This window comes from Protomyctophum parallelum (genome assembly GCF_964188405.1).
Source record: "Protomyctophum parallelum genome assembly, chromosome: 22".
Classification (NCBI taxonomy): domain Eukaryota; kingdom Metazoa; phylum Chordata; class Actinopteri; order Myctophiformes; family Myctophidae; genus Protomyctophum; species Protomyctophum parallelum.
This window is the reverse complement of record NC_139714.1, coordinates 22,201,189-22,220,339: the sequence shown is the minus strand read 5'-3', so window position 1 is coordinate 22,220,339 and position 19,151 is coordinate 22,201,189. Positions and strand designations below refer to the sequence as shown.

The window sequence follows — 19,151 nt, the reverse complement described above, 5'->3', positions numbered from 1 at the left end:
TGTGAGAGTGAAATGTGCTGGATGCTTCTTTCTTTGCAGCATTTTGGAGGTTCATTAATTTAGTTCGTGTATTCCAGGATATTCCCAAACTAGTGAGTTGAAACTTACCCAATTTTGGCGTCTAATATATCTCGAAATAATCCTATTTCTTCATTCAAGTTCATTGTTATCTTTCCTCGTTGTCTATCTTGGTGAATAACATTAGCTAGCCTCCTAGCTAGCTAGCTAGCCATCCAGCAGCACTGTCCCTGGACATTAACCTGTCTTGCTTTTAAAACCTTTTCCTTTATTCGGTTCCCAAACTTTTTCACATCAAGGACCCCCAAATTGACACTAATTAGCCCGCGGACCCCCCATTTGAAAATACATGCCAGCCATACCAGGGACCCCCATAATAAGAAGTATTTACGGCTCTAGCAGTGATTCTCAACCATTTTCATTTCAAGGACCCCCAGTTTGACCTGCATTAGTCTACGAAACCCCATTTCATGCCATTTCTATCTCTGGGACCCCCAATTTATTTTTTATTTTAGTTTTTTTATTGTAAAATGTTCATTTAACTGAGAGTGTACAAAATGGAGCCAAATTGACCATAACGGGTCCATTTGTATCACTGAGTTAGACCCATTTGGTTCCAAACTATCATTTAGCTGGGCACCCCCTGGAACTCCCTCAAGGACCCCTGGAGGTCCCCGCCCGAACCCCACTTTTTAGTCGGTTACTTCTTAGGAACGAATATAAATACCTGTAAGTGCAATGCTAACTAGCGTGGAGATAAACTCACCTCCCTGTCAACCTAAATTACTGTACTGTATGTTTTTAGTTGAGGATACTCAACCATTTATATAGGCTTCTCAAAGTGTGTCATAGCGAAATTAATCAGATTTATTTTATTTTTGCTTATAGTGAATTATGGTCTGTGTGATCACATGAGTCATGATACATGTGAGCTTACCATAAGCACAGTCATTTTGACTCAATTTAGTTGAATAGCCCTGCTGTAGCAGTAGTTTGTGTTATTGACTAGTATGAAATGGTCTGATTCGTCTGAATGAATTTGATTGAAATGGTTTTTAATACAAATAGTTCCAATGGCATCTAAATGTGTAATATGCTTATCGATGTTGCGAGGATGTAAGGGGGTACTTGGAAAAATGTCTCCCCTCTTAGGGGTACCTAATTGGGCCAAAAAGAGTTTGAGAACCACTGCTCTATATTAAATTAAAATGATGACGGTTGTTTGTATGTCTGCAGCAAAGCTTGGACAAAAATGTCTCTGTATGATGACCAGCCAATGGCTGCCAGTGACACCAAGGTCGAGGGCTGGTCCAAAAACTTCAAACTGCTCCAGTCCCAGCTGAAAGTAAAAAAAGCAGCTCTGACTCAGGCTAAGGTGAGTTCTGTAATTGAAGAATTATTCAATTTAACACTGAGACAAGAGAGTGTAATCAAATGGACCTGTTGGTGTCATGATGACTCGTTGGTTACATTTTTTTACACTCAAGAGTTAAAAATGATTTTTACGGTGAATGGATGCGTGACATTGGAATAATGCCCCTGCGTATAATTCATAGATGCGTGCATGTGATTTGTGTGTGCAGACTCAGCGGATGAAGCAGACCCATGTCCTGGCTCCTGTCATTGATCTGAAGAGAGGTGGTTCTGGTGATGATAGGCAGATCTCAGACACGCCCCCGCACATTGCCGTAGGACTCAAGGTGACTAAAACTATGACTATATATATATATATGCTGACAATTTCGTCAACAAATTAAAATTCACACGTGTGAAGTGAGGGGCGCTCTTATCATTATACATCATCATACATCATCTCATTAACAACTGAATTTATGTGATCGGTTAACCGATTTGCTCATCTACATATGGCGTAAAATTTCCCTTCATTGTCAATGGCATTCAATGTTTGTGTTGCCACAAATTTACATCATATTTGGCGGACATTTGACCAAATTTCTCCTTTCATTGTCAATGGCAAAATAAGCTGTATAGTGTATATCGAAAACTAGACTAAAATGTTAGGCAGTGACTAGTGCCAACGCATAGTGTTGTGAGCTTGTAGATCTGCTATTTTCGGCATGCAGCTAAGTTTAAATCAAGCATTACGACACCATTACGGCCTGCCACAATACATTTTAGTCGGCTAAATTAACTGTAGATTTATTCGACTAAAATGATTGTGGTCAACTGAAACTAGACTAACACGAAAACATTCCACTCAGATCGTTTTCATGTCAGGACCCCCAAATTTACATTTATTAGCCCGCGGACCCCCCCATTTGAAGAGATATGCCAGGGAAGAAAAGATTTTCATGGCTCTAGCAGTGATTCTCAACACGTTTAATTTCAAGGACCCCCCAGTTTGACATGCATTAGGCTATGGACCCCCATTTAATGGCATTTATATCTCTGGGACCCCAATATATTATTGTAAAACTCAGTGTACAAATGGAGTGTACAAATGGACCCTGACGGGTCCGTTTGGTTCCATTTGTACACTCTCAGAGTTACAGACACATAAGGGTCCATTTAAACATATGTTTATTGATTTTTCTTTACAACACAGTATTTTCAAAGCAATTATTCACACATATTTTCCCCCCACAACCCCATGGCAGCACAAATACTAAATCTTCGAAGAAACATCAGGAAATGTCCATAAATACAAAATAAATTAAAAGAAAATAATAATAATAACCATAAGGGTCCATTTGGTTCCTAAATATCATTTAGCTGGGGACTAGGGTTGGGTGACGATACGAATACATCGTCAATCGTGAATATACGAATCCAATCGCTGAATATTTTTATTCAGCGATTTCTTGGGACGATTTAGCCCAATTAACCTGTAAAGTGTGAGCAACATGTGAATCAATTTGGCCCAGCAAAGTAGTAACAGCGGCCGGGTGGAAATCACCTCCTCCGTTATAATGTATGCTCCCACAGTCCCCGCACTTACGGCAGCCGCCAGCCAAAGTAAAGGCTGGGAGCGGGGAGCCTGGGAGCTGAAGAAGGCTGTAGCCTACATGTTGTTTAAGCTCCGGAGTCCAGACCCATGCAGTTTAATAATATACAGTCACAACAGAATGCACACTGCTGTCTCGTGTCTCATCACAATCCCAATGCCTCACCCGTGAAGTCGGGGGGGAAAATAAAAAAACTGTCTACTAGTGTTAGTGTATAGGCTCGGGGATCATAATAGCGCTTAGCTTAGCATTAGCTTAGCGTGTAGCCCCTACTGGTGCTGCAACCCACTGATTGAACTTCATATCCGCCTGTAATCTAAGTTATTTTCATTGACAACGTGAACGAACACCGACACCAGCGCTGCAAAAATAGACAGATCTACAAGCTCTCAACGCGTAGCGAACGGCACTGCAAAAACAGGCAGGACGCGATGCCTTGAGTGCTTGTAGATCAGCAGCAGCCTGGCCGCAGCAGCTTGTGGGCTCCGCTCCGAGCCTCCGACTGACCGGTGCGGGGAGGCAAGGGAGCAAGTTACCCTGGCTGCGCAGCTGCGCTGCAGAAACAGACTGATCTACAAGCTCTCAACGCCTAGCGAACGGAGCTGCAAAAACAGGCAGGACGCGGCGCCTTGAGAGCTTGTAGATCTGGCTTTTTTGCGACCTGCAGTGAGCTGTTCTCACTTTACTTTTATGACACGAATACATCGTTAATCGGCGAATATTTGTCAGACGATGGGCGGTTGAAAGAAATTGGCATATCGCCCAACCTTACTGGGGACCCCCCCTGGAACTGCCTCAAAGACCCCTGGACGGTCATTGTGTGCAAGCATAATAAATAGTTTTACATCATTCGTTCTCAATAGTGACCAAAGTTACATTTTTCTAAACTAAATGAGAAAACCCCCAAAAGACAGACATGTGGGCAGCTCTTAAGGAGAAAGGGGGAAGGAGATGCTTTTACATAATTAAACTAAAGTACACTTTATTTGAAAACGGATACAGGGTCAACAACATTCAGCAAGATACAGATACAAGTAGAAAGGGGAACCACTGTTCTAACACACTGGACGTGCACATTGACGTGTCTCCCTCCCTGCGCGTGTGTGTGAGCGTGTGTGCGTGCGTATTTTATCAGGACGTGGTGCCTGGTGGTGGGTTCTCGTCTGGAGACGCGCTGATCCCCCTGGCAGACGAGTATGACCCCATGTTCCCCAACGACTACGAGAAAGTGGTGAAGAGGCACAGAGAGGAGCGACAGAAGCAGAGGGAGCAGGAGCGACTGAAGGAGATAGAAGAGAGAGAAAAGTATGGGTTTTTAATACATTTTTAGTCATACGGGGTATCCACCGGACAGAGTGGACACGATTGTTTAATCACTGCATTAAAACTGTTAAGATGCCACTTTTTCATCATTTGAGCCCCCATCATCTCTATTCTGGGGGGGGGGAACGTTAGCCAAAAATAGCAGATCTACAAGCTCACAAAACATTACGCAACACATTGTGAGCAAATCAATTTGTGTAAATGAAATGTGTGAAATAAGCGTACCATTTGCTCAAATTGTGACTGAATTTGCAGCTCAACAAAAGTTGAGTATGACGGGACAATTTCACAATAATTGTAAACCTGCAAATTGACCACGACGTCGATAAATGATAATGGCGATTATTGTCCCACCCCTAACAGCAGATGCTCAGCAGACAAAGTGCAAGTGCTAACTGTTTTGACCGTGCGTGCGACGTGCGTGTATGTTGCAGGAAGAGGAAGGACCGCCACGAGAGCGGAGCAGCACCGAGTGGATTCTCTCGCTTCCCGGCGGCCGAGGGAGACTCGGATGACGAAGACGACTATGAGAAGGAGAGGAGGAAAAGAAGTGAGTGGGATCGCTGCTTTCCCTTTTTTGTGTCGCCTTGTGCCCTGTTTATTGTATAGCGTATGTACTTAAGCCTAGAAATAATTAATAAATAATGAAAATGTTGGCTGAGAATGTCTATTTTTGTTACAGGTATGGGTGGCGCAGCCATTGCCCCTCCTTCATCGCTGGTGGAGAGTCGTGAGTTTATTTTACACGTGTACATAATACATAGACACAAGACACACATTGTACATAATTCGTAGACACAAGGGTGGCTCTGACACATTCAACATGAATTGGAACAGGAAGACGATGCACAAAAACAAAATAGAGCACCGAAGTCTGACGTCAATATCGGTAGAGGACGACAAGTCAAATATCAAATCAAATATGAGGTACTGACTGTCATAAACGATACTAAGATTTTAAGATGACCCCATGTTGTTCTCCATCGAGAGAAACTCCCATGAACCAGGGGATGAGCGAGTGACGTCAAGACTTTGGCGCTCCATAGCCAACACACAACTTGTTGGAAAAAGTTGCCAAGTGCAGGTATTTCAGCACCATAGGGAAAGAACAGTGACCGACAAACAAGCACTCATACAACACATTCACAGAGATTGGAGATACCAAAGCTTTAACTTATCAATACACACTGATAGCCAGCCCTGTAGCACCCATGGAATAGAAAGGCTGATATGCCCATCAGGCCATCAACCTTCCATATAATCCTCTTTTCGTACAGTACATGGTAAATAGAAGGAAGCTCTAAAACTATATTACTTGCTGTCATAACAACATGATCCATATCAGACTTGTCTTCTTCATGTCTGATATGTACTGTACCACGAACATACGTAAGAATCAGAGTGGTAGAAATTACACATGGCAGCTGGAGAATCCAAAAAACATCACACCTGTGTGAAGTGAGTGGTGTGTGGGTCCCTCTACTGTACCATCGACTGTACTGTACTGTCACTGTACTGGCACACCCGAAAGCATCATATATATATATATACAGTTAATATGTGCGTTTGTGTTTATTACTGTAGGTTGCGCACATGGGGTGAAAAACAACCATGCTATTTACGTGCTCAGACGCACCCAGCCAGCCACCCAGCCAGCCACACAAAGCTCCGTAAGGGAGTGGTTGCACCACTCAAAAATATTTAAATCATGGAAGAGAAAACAAATGCTTCCAGCCCCAGGCCTTCTATACACATTTGTTAAAATGTCAGAGGTGGGAATTAGTTTGGTAATGGACCTGGTGAATTAGTTTGGTAATGCACCTGGTGAATTAGTTTGGTAATGCACCTGGTGATTTTTGCTCTGCAGTTTGTCCAGCAGATAGCAGCATTGTCAAAACCACTGCTGATTTAGCATCATAAGGTGTGTGTGTGTGTGTGTGTGTGTTTACTCATTTATCATTTTCTCACCCTCCTTGAATTCAGCCTCTTCCTCGTCATACTCCTATGACGATGAAGGGCGCCCTCCTCGGGGCTCAAAGGCAGCCATTCCACCACCAATGTACGAGGATTCAGAACGGCCTCGCTCCCCGCCTGGACCCACCAACTCCTTCCTGGCTAACATGGGGTGAGTGGGCAAACATGAGCAAACGCAAGAACATTGATGTCAATATGAAGGTGCTTTGTTTTTTCCATCGCACCTATTTACATATATCAAATAAAAATCCAAGCTTTTCTGCATTTATGCCATTGTTATCAGCATGTTAAAACCACGGCCCTGATAATATAAATTAGTCTTAATAATAATTAATGGCATTTTATAGCGCTTTTCCAAGTGCTTTCTCAAAGTGCTGGTTCATTCAGTCATACATTGGGAGGTGAAACGGCGAACAGTCGATACCAGCATCCTCACACTCACACCGACCGACTCATTGGAGGCAATATGGGGTTCCGTGTCTTGCCCAAGGACGCAGAAGGGTGAAATCAGCCCTCAATGGCTTCTGTCTACTGGGCAGGGTCTTTCTTTCTTTTTACATGAGTTGGGAGTTGTCTACTAGAGCCTGGAAAACCATTCCAGCAGACAGCTCGTAGCATGGCACGTTAGTCAATAGACTTTCAATCCCACCTCCTGGGTTCGAATCGTGCTAACGCCACTATATTTGTGCCAACCGCAAACAAAGTAACGTTTTAGCGTTAAGACTGAGGCGACGGAGTCCGACATACATGGGCGGTTAAGACTGAGGTTAGAGTTTGGGGCAGGGTTAGTAATGTTTTCTGACATGCAGTATAGTAGTATACGTTCACCCGTGGCTTCATGCGGTGCCACTCAAAGTGACTACTGGGTTGGCCTTGCTGGATGCATAGGTCAACCCCTAGTATGTATGTCCGAAGCAGTTGAGGGCTGATTTCACCCCCAAGCCCCATTGACTCTTTGACATGTAGACGGGAGGAGCCGGGATTCTAACCGGCGACCCACTGATCATTGGACGACCTGCTCTACCTCCTGAGCCACAGGCGACCAAGGTTGCAAGGTTGTCTACGCATAGTGACATCCAGCATAGCAGATGCACCACAAGGCATGCATAATGTTTTCGCTGTGTTTTTTAAACCATTGCTCTCCCTCCATTTCCCCGCAGAGGGACCGTGGCCCACAAGATCATGCAGAAGTACGGGTTCAGAGAAGGCCAGGGCCTGGGCAAGCATGAACAGGGTCTGAGCACCGCCCTGTCGGTGGAGAAGACCAGCAAGAGAGGCGGCAAGATCATCATAGGAGACGCCGCAGAGAAACGTAAACAAGCCCAGTGTTTCCCCTACCATTTCACGCCCCTGAAAGTCAAGTTCATTTTATTTGATATAGCACCACATCACAAAATAAGTCCGTCGTGTGCCTGTAAGGCAGTGGTTCTCAAAGTATTTTGGCTCCGGTCGCCCCTGTAAATGTTTTCATCCATGGCACCCCTGAATTACATTGTTACTTTATAGCACCTTTTTGTCATATTAACGGAGGATGTTTCTACTCGTCTAGACAAGTAGAAACATCCTGGCCGCCCATCAGTCTGTGTGACTGCAGTGTGTGTGTGTGTGTGTGTGTGTGTGTGTGTGTGTGTGTGTGTGTGTGTGTGTGTGTTAAAACAGCGGGATCGAGTCAGTCGGGGCCTGCTGAGACTCCAGGAGGCGGTTCCTCAGGTTGGCCTCCACTTCCATACACATCACATCTGCTCTCACTCCGTTTGTCCCACCCAGTAATCTTCTCATCAGTATTCAGTTCCACTTGGAACGGTTTCATATCATCGCAGTTTGTTGGTGGTACCACTTAAGTCCTGTGCTTTTTGTATGACAAACAATGAAAATGGCCTATCTACAAACCACAAACTTGAATATCTGCTATTTTTTTTTAATGTTTGGAATTGTGAAATAGTTTAAATTGTTTAGAACATTCTTGAAAGCCTTTGACTATGATGACATGCCCAAAATTGGGATACCATGGATAAAACAGGTTAACTGCTGACCATTTACTGCCGTCTTTTAGGCTAGACTGCCTAAGTATAAAGTTACCTTTGAACAGCCACTGCACCGACCACTGAACTGCTTGTCATGAAAATCCACTTTAAAACGGTGTAATCACTTGTTGTAGTGTTGAAAAATATTCCATAGCGGCGATCACAACAGACTGGGCGCTTAATGGCTTCCCCATTGTAAACAATAGGGACTCAATTTCCCATAACCCTTTGCACTCTGGAGCGACGGACCTTTTTGCGATGACGTCATCAAAACGCGTCTCGTATCCCATTCTGTCCGGTAGATTGCCCGTATGACTTAAAACTTATTCAAAACGTGGATTAAACAATGAAAACATAACTCGGGCAACACGCGAATCGCAGGGAAAGTGTTCTACAATTAGTGTACTGCTAACTACAGCCCACTTCTCTCGTCCAGCTAGCCAGTAGCTTCTATTGTTATTATTCTGCCGTGAACTCTCTTGACCTTCCTGTCACTTTTGTATGTACAATCAGCGGACTCTAAGAAGTCTGAGGCCAACCCCCTGACGGAGATCCTGAAGTGTCCCACCAAGGTTGTGTTGCTACGGGTAAGTCTAGACATGCTCATGATAAAAAAACATTCCATATGCCAATGGTTCCCAACCTAGATTCCAGGTCTCCCTTGGAGGGACCTGGCACAAAAGATTAAAAAACTAGGATTTTAAACATATTGCGCACTATCATAATGTCTCACTTTCCAGACCATTTCTAAAGAAATCCTTTATTATATCTTCATATTATCATCAAGATAAAAATTAACTAAATCAACTCATAACAGCTAATGACCTGCGGCAGAGATTCTGTTTTCATCCACTGTAATTTGCCGGTGTGTGCTGAATGTTAATGTAAGATAAATTCAACATGTCAAACAGTATATGATATCCTGTGTAAGCTACAGAAAATGGTGCTCAAAAGAAAAACAGACATTTTATACTTTTTTTACATTTTGAAAGAAAAACAACAACACCAGTGTCAGTTCTATATGCAAACGTGTGTGTGTGTGTGTGTGTGTGTGTGTGGCACACGCGTATTTTAGAACATGGTAGGTCGAGGTGAAGTGGACGAAGACTTGGAAGGGGAGACCAAGGAGGAATGTGAAAAATATGGCAAAGTGACCAAATGTGTCATCTTCGAGGTGAGACGATCCATACATTTTGACACAATCATGTGCTAGTTTTAGTCCCTGTTTCACACGTATACTATGGTAACCAGATGTCCCAGTTTCCGTCTGGAGTCCCTGTACATTTCTGTAAAACAACAAAATGTTTCCACCACAATTAAAACAAGGCTAAACAAAATTTGTATATTCCAGGTTGTGGTTTAGTTAATTTTCTTCACATCTAATTCTATCTAAATGTAATCCTAACCCTTTATTTATTTTAATATAAGAATGTCTACATTGTCCTGAAGTCCACTACATTTCACATAATATGTCAACCGTAGTAGACATGCCATACAATGAGTCTTGTATGGCTGTGGAGTCGGTGTGTATATGAGTCATATCAGTTGGCGGTACAAACGGTAGGTGTGTGAGGGTCACATAGCGGGCTGAACCTATAATATAGGTTCACAGAATCTTGGTTTTACAAAACTTAAAATGCACATATCGCTGTGTGTCTTGTCTGTGGCCTTTTGTGCCCATAATGGAGTTCCCTGATGTCCTAGTTCTAATGTCATAGACTACCCTCCAAGTGCTATGATGGGTGTTTCACTCGGTTTCAGTGAAACTTAACAAAGTAAGATGTTTGTTAATTGCTATATCCATACGTACGGACAGGGCCTCACAAAGCCTGTTTTGTTGTATTTTCTACTGCAGATTGCTATGGTGATGGAAGAAGAAGCTGTGAGAATATTCCTGGAGTTTGAGAGAGTCGAGTCGGCCATCAAAGGTCAGTATCTTCTTCAATCCCCTTCCCTCCCTTACTCCAGACACTTAGACCCTGGTGTCAGGTTAGCTCTGGTCCATAGCCTTCTACTGCTTCTACGATTCTGCCCTGCGCAGTAAGGCTATGGGACTTTCAGTTCTAAATCTTAAATCGAAATCAGACCAGCCTCTCCTCTTTAGCGTAAATAAAAATAACGTTTTTGCTACTCACCAAAACAAAGGCGGGTTGTGTCATTAGAAAGCCTACTTTCCTTAGTGGACGCACTCTGAGCCCCCCACCACACGTATAAACGGTACTTTTTGGCCAGAAAGGGATTTTTCTTCACCGGGGGCAAAATATTCTCTATGAGGCCGTTCTCTGGGCAATATCGGTAGAGGGCGCAGTGGAGTAACTAAAAGTATTTTTTTCCCGGTGGAAACAATCCAAGCCAAAAAGTACCATTTATACGTGTGGTGGGGGGCTCAGAGTGCGTCCACTAAGGAAAGTAGGCTTTCTAATGACACAACCCGCCTTTGTTTTGGTGAGTAGCAAAAACGTTCTTTCTATTTACGCTAAAGAGGAGAGGCTGGTCTGCATTCATGCGAGCGGCGGAAGTTGAGAGTAACATGGCTCTAAATGAAACGCATTTAGAGCTATGGACCAGAGCTAGTGTCAGGTAGGACACCAACTGGTCCACAATGTCAGTCAGGTTATTTGAAGCAGACGGTGCACTAGATTGGACAACAGCCATTTTGCCATCTGGCGGCTGGCCACAGCAGAAAGGTTAGAGAGTCCGCCTGGGAAGCCGAAGGTCCCTGAGAGCAAGACACTTGACCCTGGCTTGTTTTAGGTTATTATTATTTTTTTCATTTGCTGATTTCTTTTGTTTTAGCGATTTTAGCTATTTCCTATATTCCATACTAGACCCCAATAAATTACATCTGGCCACAAAAGATCACAGGATCTACTGAATGTGAAGGTAGCCTACTGGGGGGAAGCCACACTGTGTCATAGGCTCAATATGTCAGTTTGACACATTCACTAGACCCAGTGATCTTTTGTGGACAAATATAATTTATTGGGGTCTAGTAGGACTATAGTAAATAATAAAGAAAAAAAAAAGAAATCGCTATAACATTTTGTAAAAACAAATTAGCCCCATGTTTGAATGCCCCCACCCCCTGTTAAAAACAGCTAAAATCTCAAACGAAAGAAAGCAGCAAATGAAAAAAATTTACACTCATCTTTTACTTTCTCTAATAACAACCTAAAACATGAACCTTGGTTGAAAAAAAACTAAAGTTGTCCTTTAACTTGGGGTGAATTATGCAACTTGTACCATTGTGTAAGCAATCTGTTAATGTGGGTTAAAGTGGGTCCCATTCTAAATGGGTTGGCCCAAATCAGAAAATACATGAAACTTGTCTCCCCGATGTATTACATCATGCCTGGTCTTACTGCACACTTTGATCCCCTAGTGCAAGCAACTATATCACAACTCCTGAAAAGGAGGACACACGTAGAAGGCTTTGTCCAGAGAATATTATATTGTCATTTTAGCGCCAGAAATAATCTCCATCCACCCATACTAATGAAATTGTTTTAGGATGAAGTGTCTCTTTTTATTATCTTCAAATTGCATTAAAGGTGTGGTTTAATGACATTTTTGTAGATTTCTGTGCCAGTACCGACGGGCACAAAGAGATGGACAAACTGGATTTTTTGTTTTTACATCTATAGCAGAGGTTTTCAACTGGTGATCTGTGATGGTATTGCATGTGGTCCCTTACCATGCATTTAGTAATGTAGGAAATTGAAGATTTGATTTTATCGACCACTAGTTGAGAAATGGTGCACTAAATGACCCAGTGTTGTATGCTGACACAACGTCAATGTTGTAATTTACTGGGTAGACGGATGTCTAGGATTTCAAGAGTGTACCAGATTGACTGGTTGAGAATTGTGCCCATATAACCAATATAATAATAAAATAATGGCTTTTAAGGGGTTGATTTAAAACACCTCAAAGTAACCGATTAAATGAAGCCCTCAATATTTCATTCCAGGCGGTTTCCCCCACACCACGCCCATATCCCCCCCACCCAACACAACGGTGGTCCCCAGGTTGATTCTTAGTCAGGTTCACATGTCACTCCCCTTCTACGCTCCCTCCATTGGCCCCCCGGTCGCTGCCCGCACAGAGTACAAAACTCTGATGCTGGCATTCAAAGCAACCAAAGGTATGGCACTGCCATATCTTGCAAATCTGAGCAAACGCTACAAACCCTCCTGAGCGCTCAGATCAGCTGACGCAGGGAAGCTGGAAGTACCTTCGCTAAAAACGCCGGGACAACGCTCCACACGTCCCAAACTCTTCTCCCTTCTGACTCCAAAACTATGAAATGCTTGCAATCAGAACTGCAGATTCACTCCCAATCTTCCGCCGCAGTCGCATGTTTTGATGTATTGTATGTTTTTTGTTCTTGCTTACTGTAAGTCGCTCTGGATTTAGAGCGTCTGCTAAATGCATAAATTGTAAAATTATAAATTGTGGTGGTTCCTGGTTCACACAACACTTTCAAAATAGTAACCCAAGGGTGCCCTTTTTTTTTTGCTAGGACGTCCACAGACGTCTTGGGCACTACATAGCGGGATTTCCCAGGACGTCTGTGGCCGAAGACTTGCGCCAAAAATGTTGCTTTTTTCCAACCATTTTCCAAAGGATACTTTTCCAAAGGATGCTTTAAAAAAATACATTTTGAAAGAAAAAAAACTTGCCCACAAGAACCTGGACCTGTATGCCTTTTTTAACCATAAATAATTTCAAAACTGCAGTGATAAACACAGCTGTTATATGGGACTTTTCTGCTTGTAAGTCACGAGAACTTATGACCAGGGATGCTCTGTTGATAAATTCATGGAAACATATACACAGAATTGTAGTTTAGTACATCCATCTCCACTACAAAGGCACACTGGAGTCCAGTTTAGACACAAACGATCCCAGGAAGGGTTGAAATATGTTGATGTGGTATATCATTGACCATCTTTGAAATGAATGGTTGGCCACTGCTTACACACATACATTTTGCAGAGCAACGTGATGTGAGCTTGTAGAGGCAGTAGGCTATTTTCGACGCACGTCACACCAGCATGTAAGTATGTACAGGGTTCCCACGGTCATGAAATTCCTGGAAAGTAGAAAAAAGGTTTGGAATTTATCAAGGGTTCTGGAATTTATAAAGATTTCTGAAAAAATATTTGGCTATGCATTGTTTTTGGCTATTTATTTAACCCATTCTGACCTGAGATCAGATTCATACAAGGTTTCCGCCGGACACACACTGGTCCTGATGAACCCATTCTGACCTGAGATCAGATTCTAAAAATGTCAGTCGCTCTTCGATTTTTCAAAAATAGCAGACCTACAAGCTTGTATCGCGCCACTCGGTGGCGCGATATGAGCTTGTAGATCTGCTATTTTTAAATAGCTAAAGCATAACATGATGCTGACACCAAAATGGGTGCCCGTTCAGAATGGGTTAAGTAGTTTTTTGCCAAAGGGCCTGCGTGATTGCAACCTATTGTGTACCGAAAGTGACACAAAGAACAGATCTACAAGCTCACAGCGTGCTGCACGATCCTATCTATGCCCTATGAATCATAGGTGGTGTAGCAAAGATTTGGCACAAATTTGGAATGGAATTATACCATTATATATTCTATGCTTTATTTTTGCTACACTTTGGGCATTGCACATAGGAGTAAGAGACTCATTATTGCGCTGAATTATTGTTGTATAGGTCTGGAAATTTGGTTAAATATTCTGGGAAAGCTTTGGAAATTCATTGGTAAAAATGTTGAGTTCTCTCTCTCTCTGTGTCTCAGCTGTGGTGGATCTGAATGGGCGGTATTTCGGTGGCCGTATTGTCAAGGCCTGCTTCTACAATCTGGACAAGTTCCGGGCACTGGACCTCGGTGAACAGGTGTGAGGATTGGTCCAACTAACTTAACAGACTGAATGTCACGTCACACACAGATGTGCATATGTCTGTAGCCATACTATGTGTCCTTTTGTAAATAGCCCCAACCTTTTTATATTATATGAACGGCATCTGGTGAAGTCTACATTTGTTTTATTTTGCTGTTACAAAAACAACAGTGCTTATGTCAACAGAAACCAAGGGTATGAACTTACCATCATAGCTTCCTTGATGTATATGAGCAGTAGATCTGCAAATGTAATTGTAGTTTTCTCCTGTAAAAAATAAATGAATACATCATTTGCTCTCATTCCTGAGTCATCGTTGCTCTAGGAAACTGTCTGATGTAACAGCAGACTCCACATTGGACTACAGTGATCCAAGGCCTCCTTCCTTAGCATAACCCAGGCAGAACAGTACCTACTAGGCCACTGGTTCCCAAACACTGGCTCGGATTTTATGGGTCCCTAAACATTTTCCTACATTTACAAAATACAGCAATATTTTCATGAATTCAAAACAAATTAAAATACTTTAACCCACAGTAATTTCATTAATAAAAATCACACCCGTGTGAAGTGGGGGGCGCTAATATATTAAAGTCTAACTCATGTTGATTAGGTGATGTAATGTTGATGTAAAACGCCATTAACAATAAAGAGACAATATGACGTAAACGACACATTATGACATACATTTTCCCTTTATTGTCAATGCGTTTACTAAACAAACTTTGAACTAAAGACAAACCTGTGTACAGGAGGGGCTAAATGAAAAACAAAGAAATTCTATGAATTCGAAAATGTTTAAATAGTGAAAATAGCCTATCCACAAGCATGTAAGGTTGTAGATGTGCTTTTGTCACTAGGCCCCTAGGCACATAATACAACATTATGTAAAAGGTTGAGGGGGGGGTGTCGCTTGAGGTCTAAAAGAAAATTGAATAACTAATCCCACTGGAGAAGGTTTAATTCAGTTATGTTACATGAGTCATCCCACTGGAGCAGGTTTAATTCACATATGTTTCATTGGGACAGCGTATGGGGCGCAGCTTACATTCACACTAGTCATGCAGGCAGATGGATCGACTAGGCAGAATTTCAGAACTAAGTGCTAATGGCAAATCCTGTTAATTTATGACATGTCCAAGGGTATTATGGGGTGCTGAATCCAAATATGCTGAATGTCTAGCTGTTCAAAAATGACTAAAATTGGACAGTATAAAGACGGAAGGCCACCACTATGCTGAAATATATTAAAAACTGAATTTTAAGTAAGGTAAAAACTTGATTGCATTTTCCTTTTTGAGGTTTTCACTTTTCATATATCTAATGCTTCCCTAAAATTTGCGACTTGACATGACCGTGTACCCACCGCCCATTCAACAGCAGATTTTCGGCCACAGATGCTTTCCAACCCGTACCGCAGCCGAAGTCAGTGCGATGGAGAGCTACCTTTAGACCAGACCCATTCTTACCTCCTTACCTACCCACAACCACTGCCCATACTCTCCCCCCACCCCCCTCTACCTACCTTTGGGGATCCATAGCACCGCTACACTCCTTCACCACCTCTGCCTAGGCGACACTTAGGGCGCGTTCGGAAATGGCGCACTGTGCAATGCGAACTAACGGGTCTACACTGAATCACTGATCTCCATATTTCATTCAGTGCCCCTTAATATCCCCAGAAAACATGTATGTCGTAGGGGGCACGGTGGCACAGTTGGTAGTGCTGTCGCCTCACAGCTAGAAGGTCCTGGGTTCGATTCCCGCTGGGGACGCTGTGGGCACTGGCGGCGTGTTCCCTCCTCCGCGTCATCAGTGCCCATACCCGAGGCGGGGCTTGGCGAAAGGGCCTTTCTGTGTGGAGTTTGCATGTTCTCCCCGTGTCCCCTAGGGTAGATACCCTCACAAAAACATGCAGTAATCCTGGTCTCTAAAACTACCTCCCCCTGGCCAGCCGGGGCGCCTGATGGAGAGGAAAGGAACTGGTCGGAATAACGTGTCCCTTCCACGCGCTACGTCCGGCCGGGGAAATTCCCCTCTGTCAGGTGAAAAGAAGCAGCTTGGACTCCTCATGCATAGAAGGAGGCATGAGGTCAGTCCGCTGCCCCCCCAGGTTGTCAGAGGAAGTGTAGCGCGTGTGTAATAATTGGCACTGGGTGAAAAGAAAACTGGGTTACAAAATCGTGGGATAGAAATTTAGAAAAAGAAAAAAAATGAAAACATGTATGTCATCACATTTGTCAACACAATTTCCCTTCAAGGTTAAGATTTTTGGACCTATCGGGTGTGGGGGTCTGAGGATCTAAGTAAAAGGTGAGAAACCGTCCACAAGATTGATGGGTGATCCGACGGCAATAGGAGGTCTGAGCCTGAGGTCCAAATAGGGGTCTGAGGTTTCAGTCTTTGCCAGTGGGGTTGATGTTGTCAACAACAGGACCTGTAGGTTGGACCATGTTTATGTTTAGGAACCCAGACGTGATGGTGAGGCAGAGCGCATGCTGTGGGCGTGTAAGAGTGCATGCTCGGCCCGTGCACAGGAACTGACAGCTGACAACTCACAGCAACACACTTCTAACCTAAATATACCAGCATGTGTGTGTGATGTGAGCGAAGGCCAAGAGGTATCAGGCTGGGAACCCCTTGTCCTAATAAGCACTTGCAAATGTAGGAGTTGAGGCTTTAGTTTGACTCGCTTCCACAGGTAAATATTGTGAAAACAGCCAACCTACAAGCTAAAAATGTGTAGATTGACTTTTTTTCACAATTTTTTTGCCTCTTTCTTAGGTAATATTTGACTTAAAGTCCTAAATGTATCACTTCAGAAATGTGCAGATATCCTGTATAATGTTACTGTATGTTGGTTTGTTTGCTATGGGTGAGAAAACAATGTTGCACAATATTCTGGGACCCCCCCTCCACACACACCTGTAGGTTGGACCATGTTTATGTTTAGGAACCCAGACGTGATGGTGAGGCAGAGCGCATGCTGTGGGCGTGTAAGAGTGCATGCTCGGCCCGTGCACAGGAACTGACAGCTGACAACTCACAGCAACACACTTCTAACCTAAATATACCAGTGTGTGTGTGTGTGTGATGTGAGCGAAGGCCAAGAGGTATCGGGCTGGGAACCCCTTGCCCTAATAAGCACTTGCAAATGTAGGAGTTGAGGAGTTTGACTCGCTTCCACAGGTAAATATTGTGAAAACAGCCGACCTACAAGCTAAAAATGTGTAGATTGACACCTTTTTCACAATTTTTTTGCCTCTTTCTTAGGTAATATTTGACTTAAAGCGGGGGGGGGGGGGGGGGGGGGGGGGGTGCTGTGCCTTTACAGCTTAAAGCGGACAAGCTAGGACAGTGTGGCCTGGGTGTTTGTATTTCTATCTGACACACATCTGTTGCAACAGATGAACTGTCTTGGATAGCAGCCTACTATGTCATGTTCCAGTGACCTGAGCTGTGGGCACAGTAACCCTACACCACAAACATTTTATGCAGCTCTGTAAATAGGTTAATTGTATGCACTTTGTAAGCTATATCAAACTGCTTTCACTCTCCATTTAAGTGGGCATATACTTGCTCTTTAGGAGAGGCTAATGTTAATCTCTGGTGTTTTTTTTGCCTACTCATTGTGAATCACACATTCCCTTTTAGGATATTGGAGTCAAAACATGATGCTTGTATAATAAAAGTCTCATAATTTATATAAACATAAAAGTGAACTATACTTGCTCCTTTTAAGCACACCAATTAATTCCAGGCAAATGTCAAACATTGTGCACACTGTGCAGCTATGTTGTATACAGAAACATGCTTTTAAGTTCTTGTTATAATTCATTTTTTATGTAGGCTACACCCTTCAATGTCATCAAAATGCACGACCTCAGATGTTGAAATACATTTTGTGTGTGTGTGCGCGCGCGCGCGCAGTTTTTGTTCCACTTTTTATTTTGGCCATGTAAACGTACATATGTTTTCTCATGCCAATAAAGCCCATTGAATTGAATTGTGTGTGCGTGCACGCACGAGGATGGCAAACGTACTAACGTAGTGTATGGGAAGAGCCTGCCTTCACAACGCCAAGACGAGAGCTACATATTAATGCAGTTGTAGTAGGCCCTGCTAGGCCATAGTCTAGCCTACGTGCGCCTTCTATCGTCATCACGCGACGGTTCTCGCTGTCTCTGAGTCTCAACCTGGCTATTTGCATTCCCATTTCCCACACATTGATGGGTTTCTATAGCCCCACCTGTTGACTGTTTACTTTGGCAGTGTGACCTGACCTCTCCTCGCCCTTCATCCAGAAGAAGAGGGAATGTGGAATTGTCTTTGGAATCCTGTGCTCACACACAGCCTGGTTAGTGCACTGCTCACACGAGTCACGGCTCACCAAACACTCCATTTAAAAACGCAGACAGACAAAGAGCAGTACTTATAATAAATAGACCCGTTGCAATATCAAAATAGCATGTTTTGGGTAATTTTGAGGTTTTCATTGATTTATTTAGTATAGGTCTACATAATCTCATGGCTAGTTTTAAGTTAGGCAGTTGCATAATGCATATCCTACCAGCCAAATTAGGTGACTAATAATGACATCAAATATACAAAGCGTAGTTTAATTGGTTTAAAAAGCCGAGTTGCCTACGGTTGCCTACCACAATAACTATTCTTCAAGTAGGCTACTACTAGGCACATTGGAGGATATAAGCCTACACAAACAGCTCCCTTTTGTTGAGTGTTGTGAATGTGCCATTCTGCACGTGCACTGGTGGTTACCGTTTGGCACTGATGTCCTCGCACTTTTTTGTGCATTGTAGTAAGTAGTACAATTAAGGCAAGCCAATTTGTTTTCTTGGAGGCCTGGTGTGGTGTGTATTTCGGAATAACTGAATAGCTTTTAAAGGCAAATGGTCCAATCTATCTCGTTGAATTGCTTATCGGGCGATCT

The 19,151-nt window shown here is 43.1% G+C and overlaps 1 protein-coding gene across 1 annotated transcript; it reads left to right on the top strand.

The window, feature by feature from the left end:
* rbm17 (RNA binding motif protein 17) lies at positions 1-14,497 on the top strand. Its single transcript, XM_083757678.1, has 13 exons — positions 1-92; positions 1,255-1,393; positions 1,602-1,718; positions 4,120-4,289; positions 4,742-4,857; positions 4,990-5,037; positions 6,291-6,432; positions 7,442-7,593; positions 7,941-7,991; positions 8,819-8,892; positions 9,381-9,479; positions 10,161-10,233; positions 14,098-14,497. Exons 2-13 carry the CDS (start codon positions 1,271-1,273, stop codon positions 14,199-14,201), a joined length of 1,269 nt encoding a protein of 422 aa, XP_083613804.1. The 5' UTR covers positions 1-92; positions 1,255-1,270; the 3' UTR covers positions 14,202-14,497.
* Positions 14,498-19,151: the final 4,654 nt, after the last annotated feature.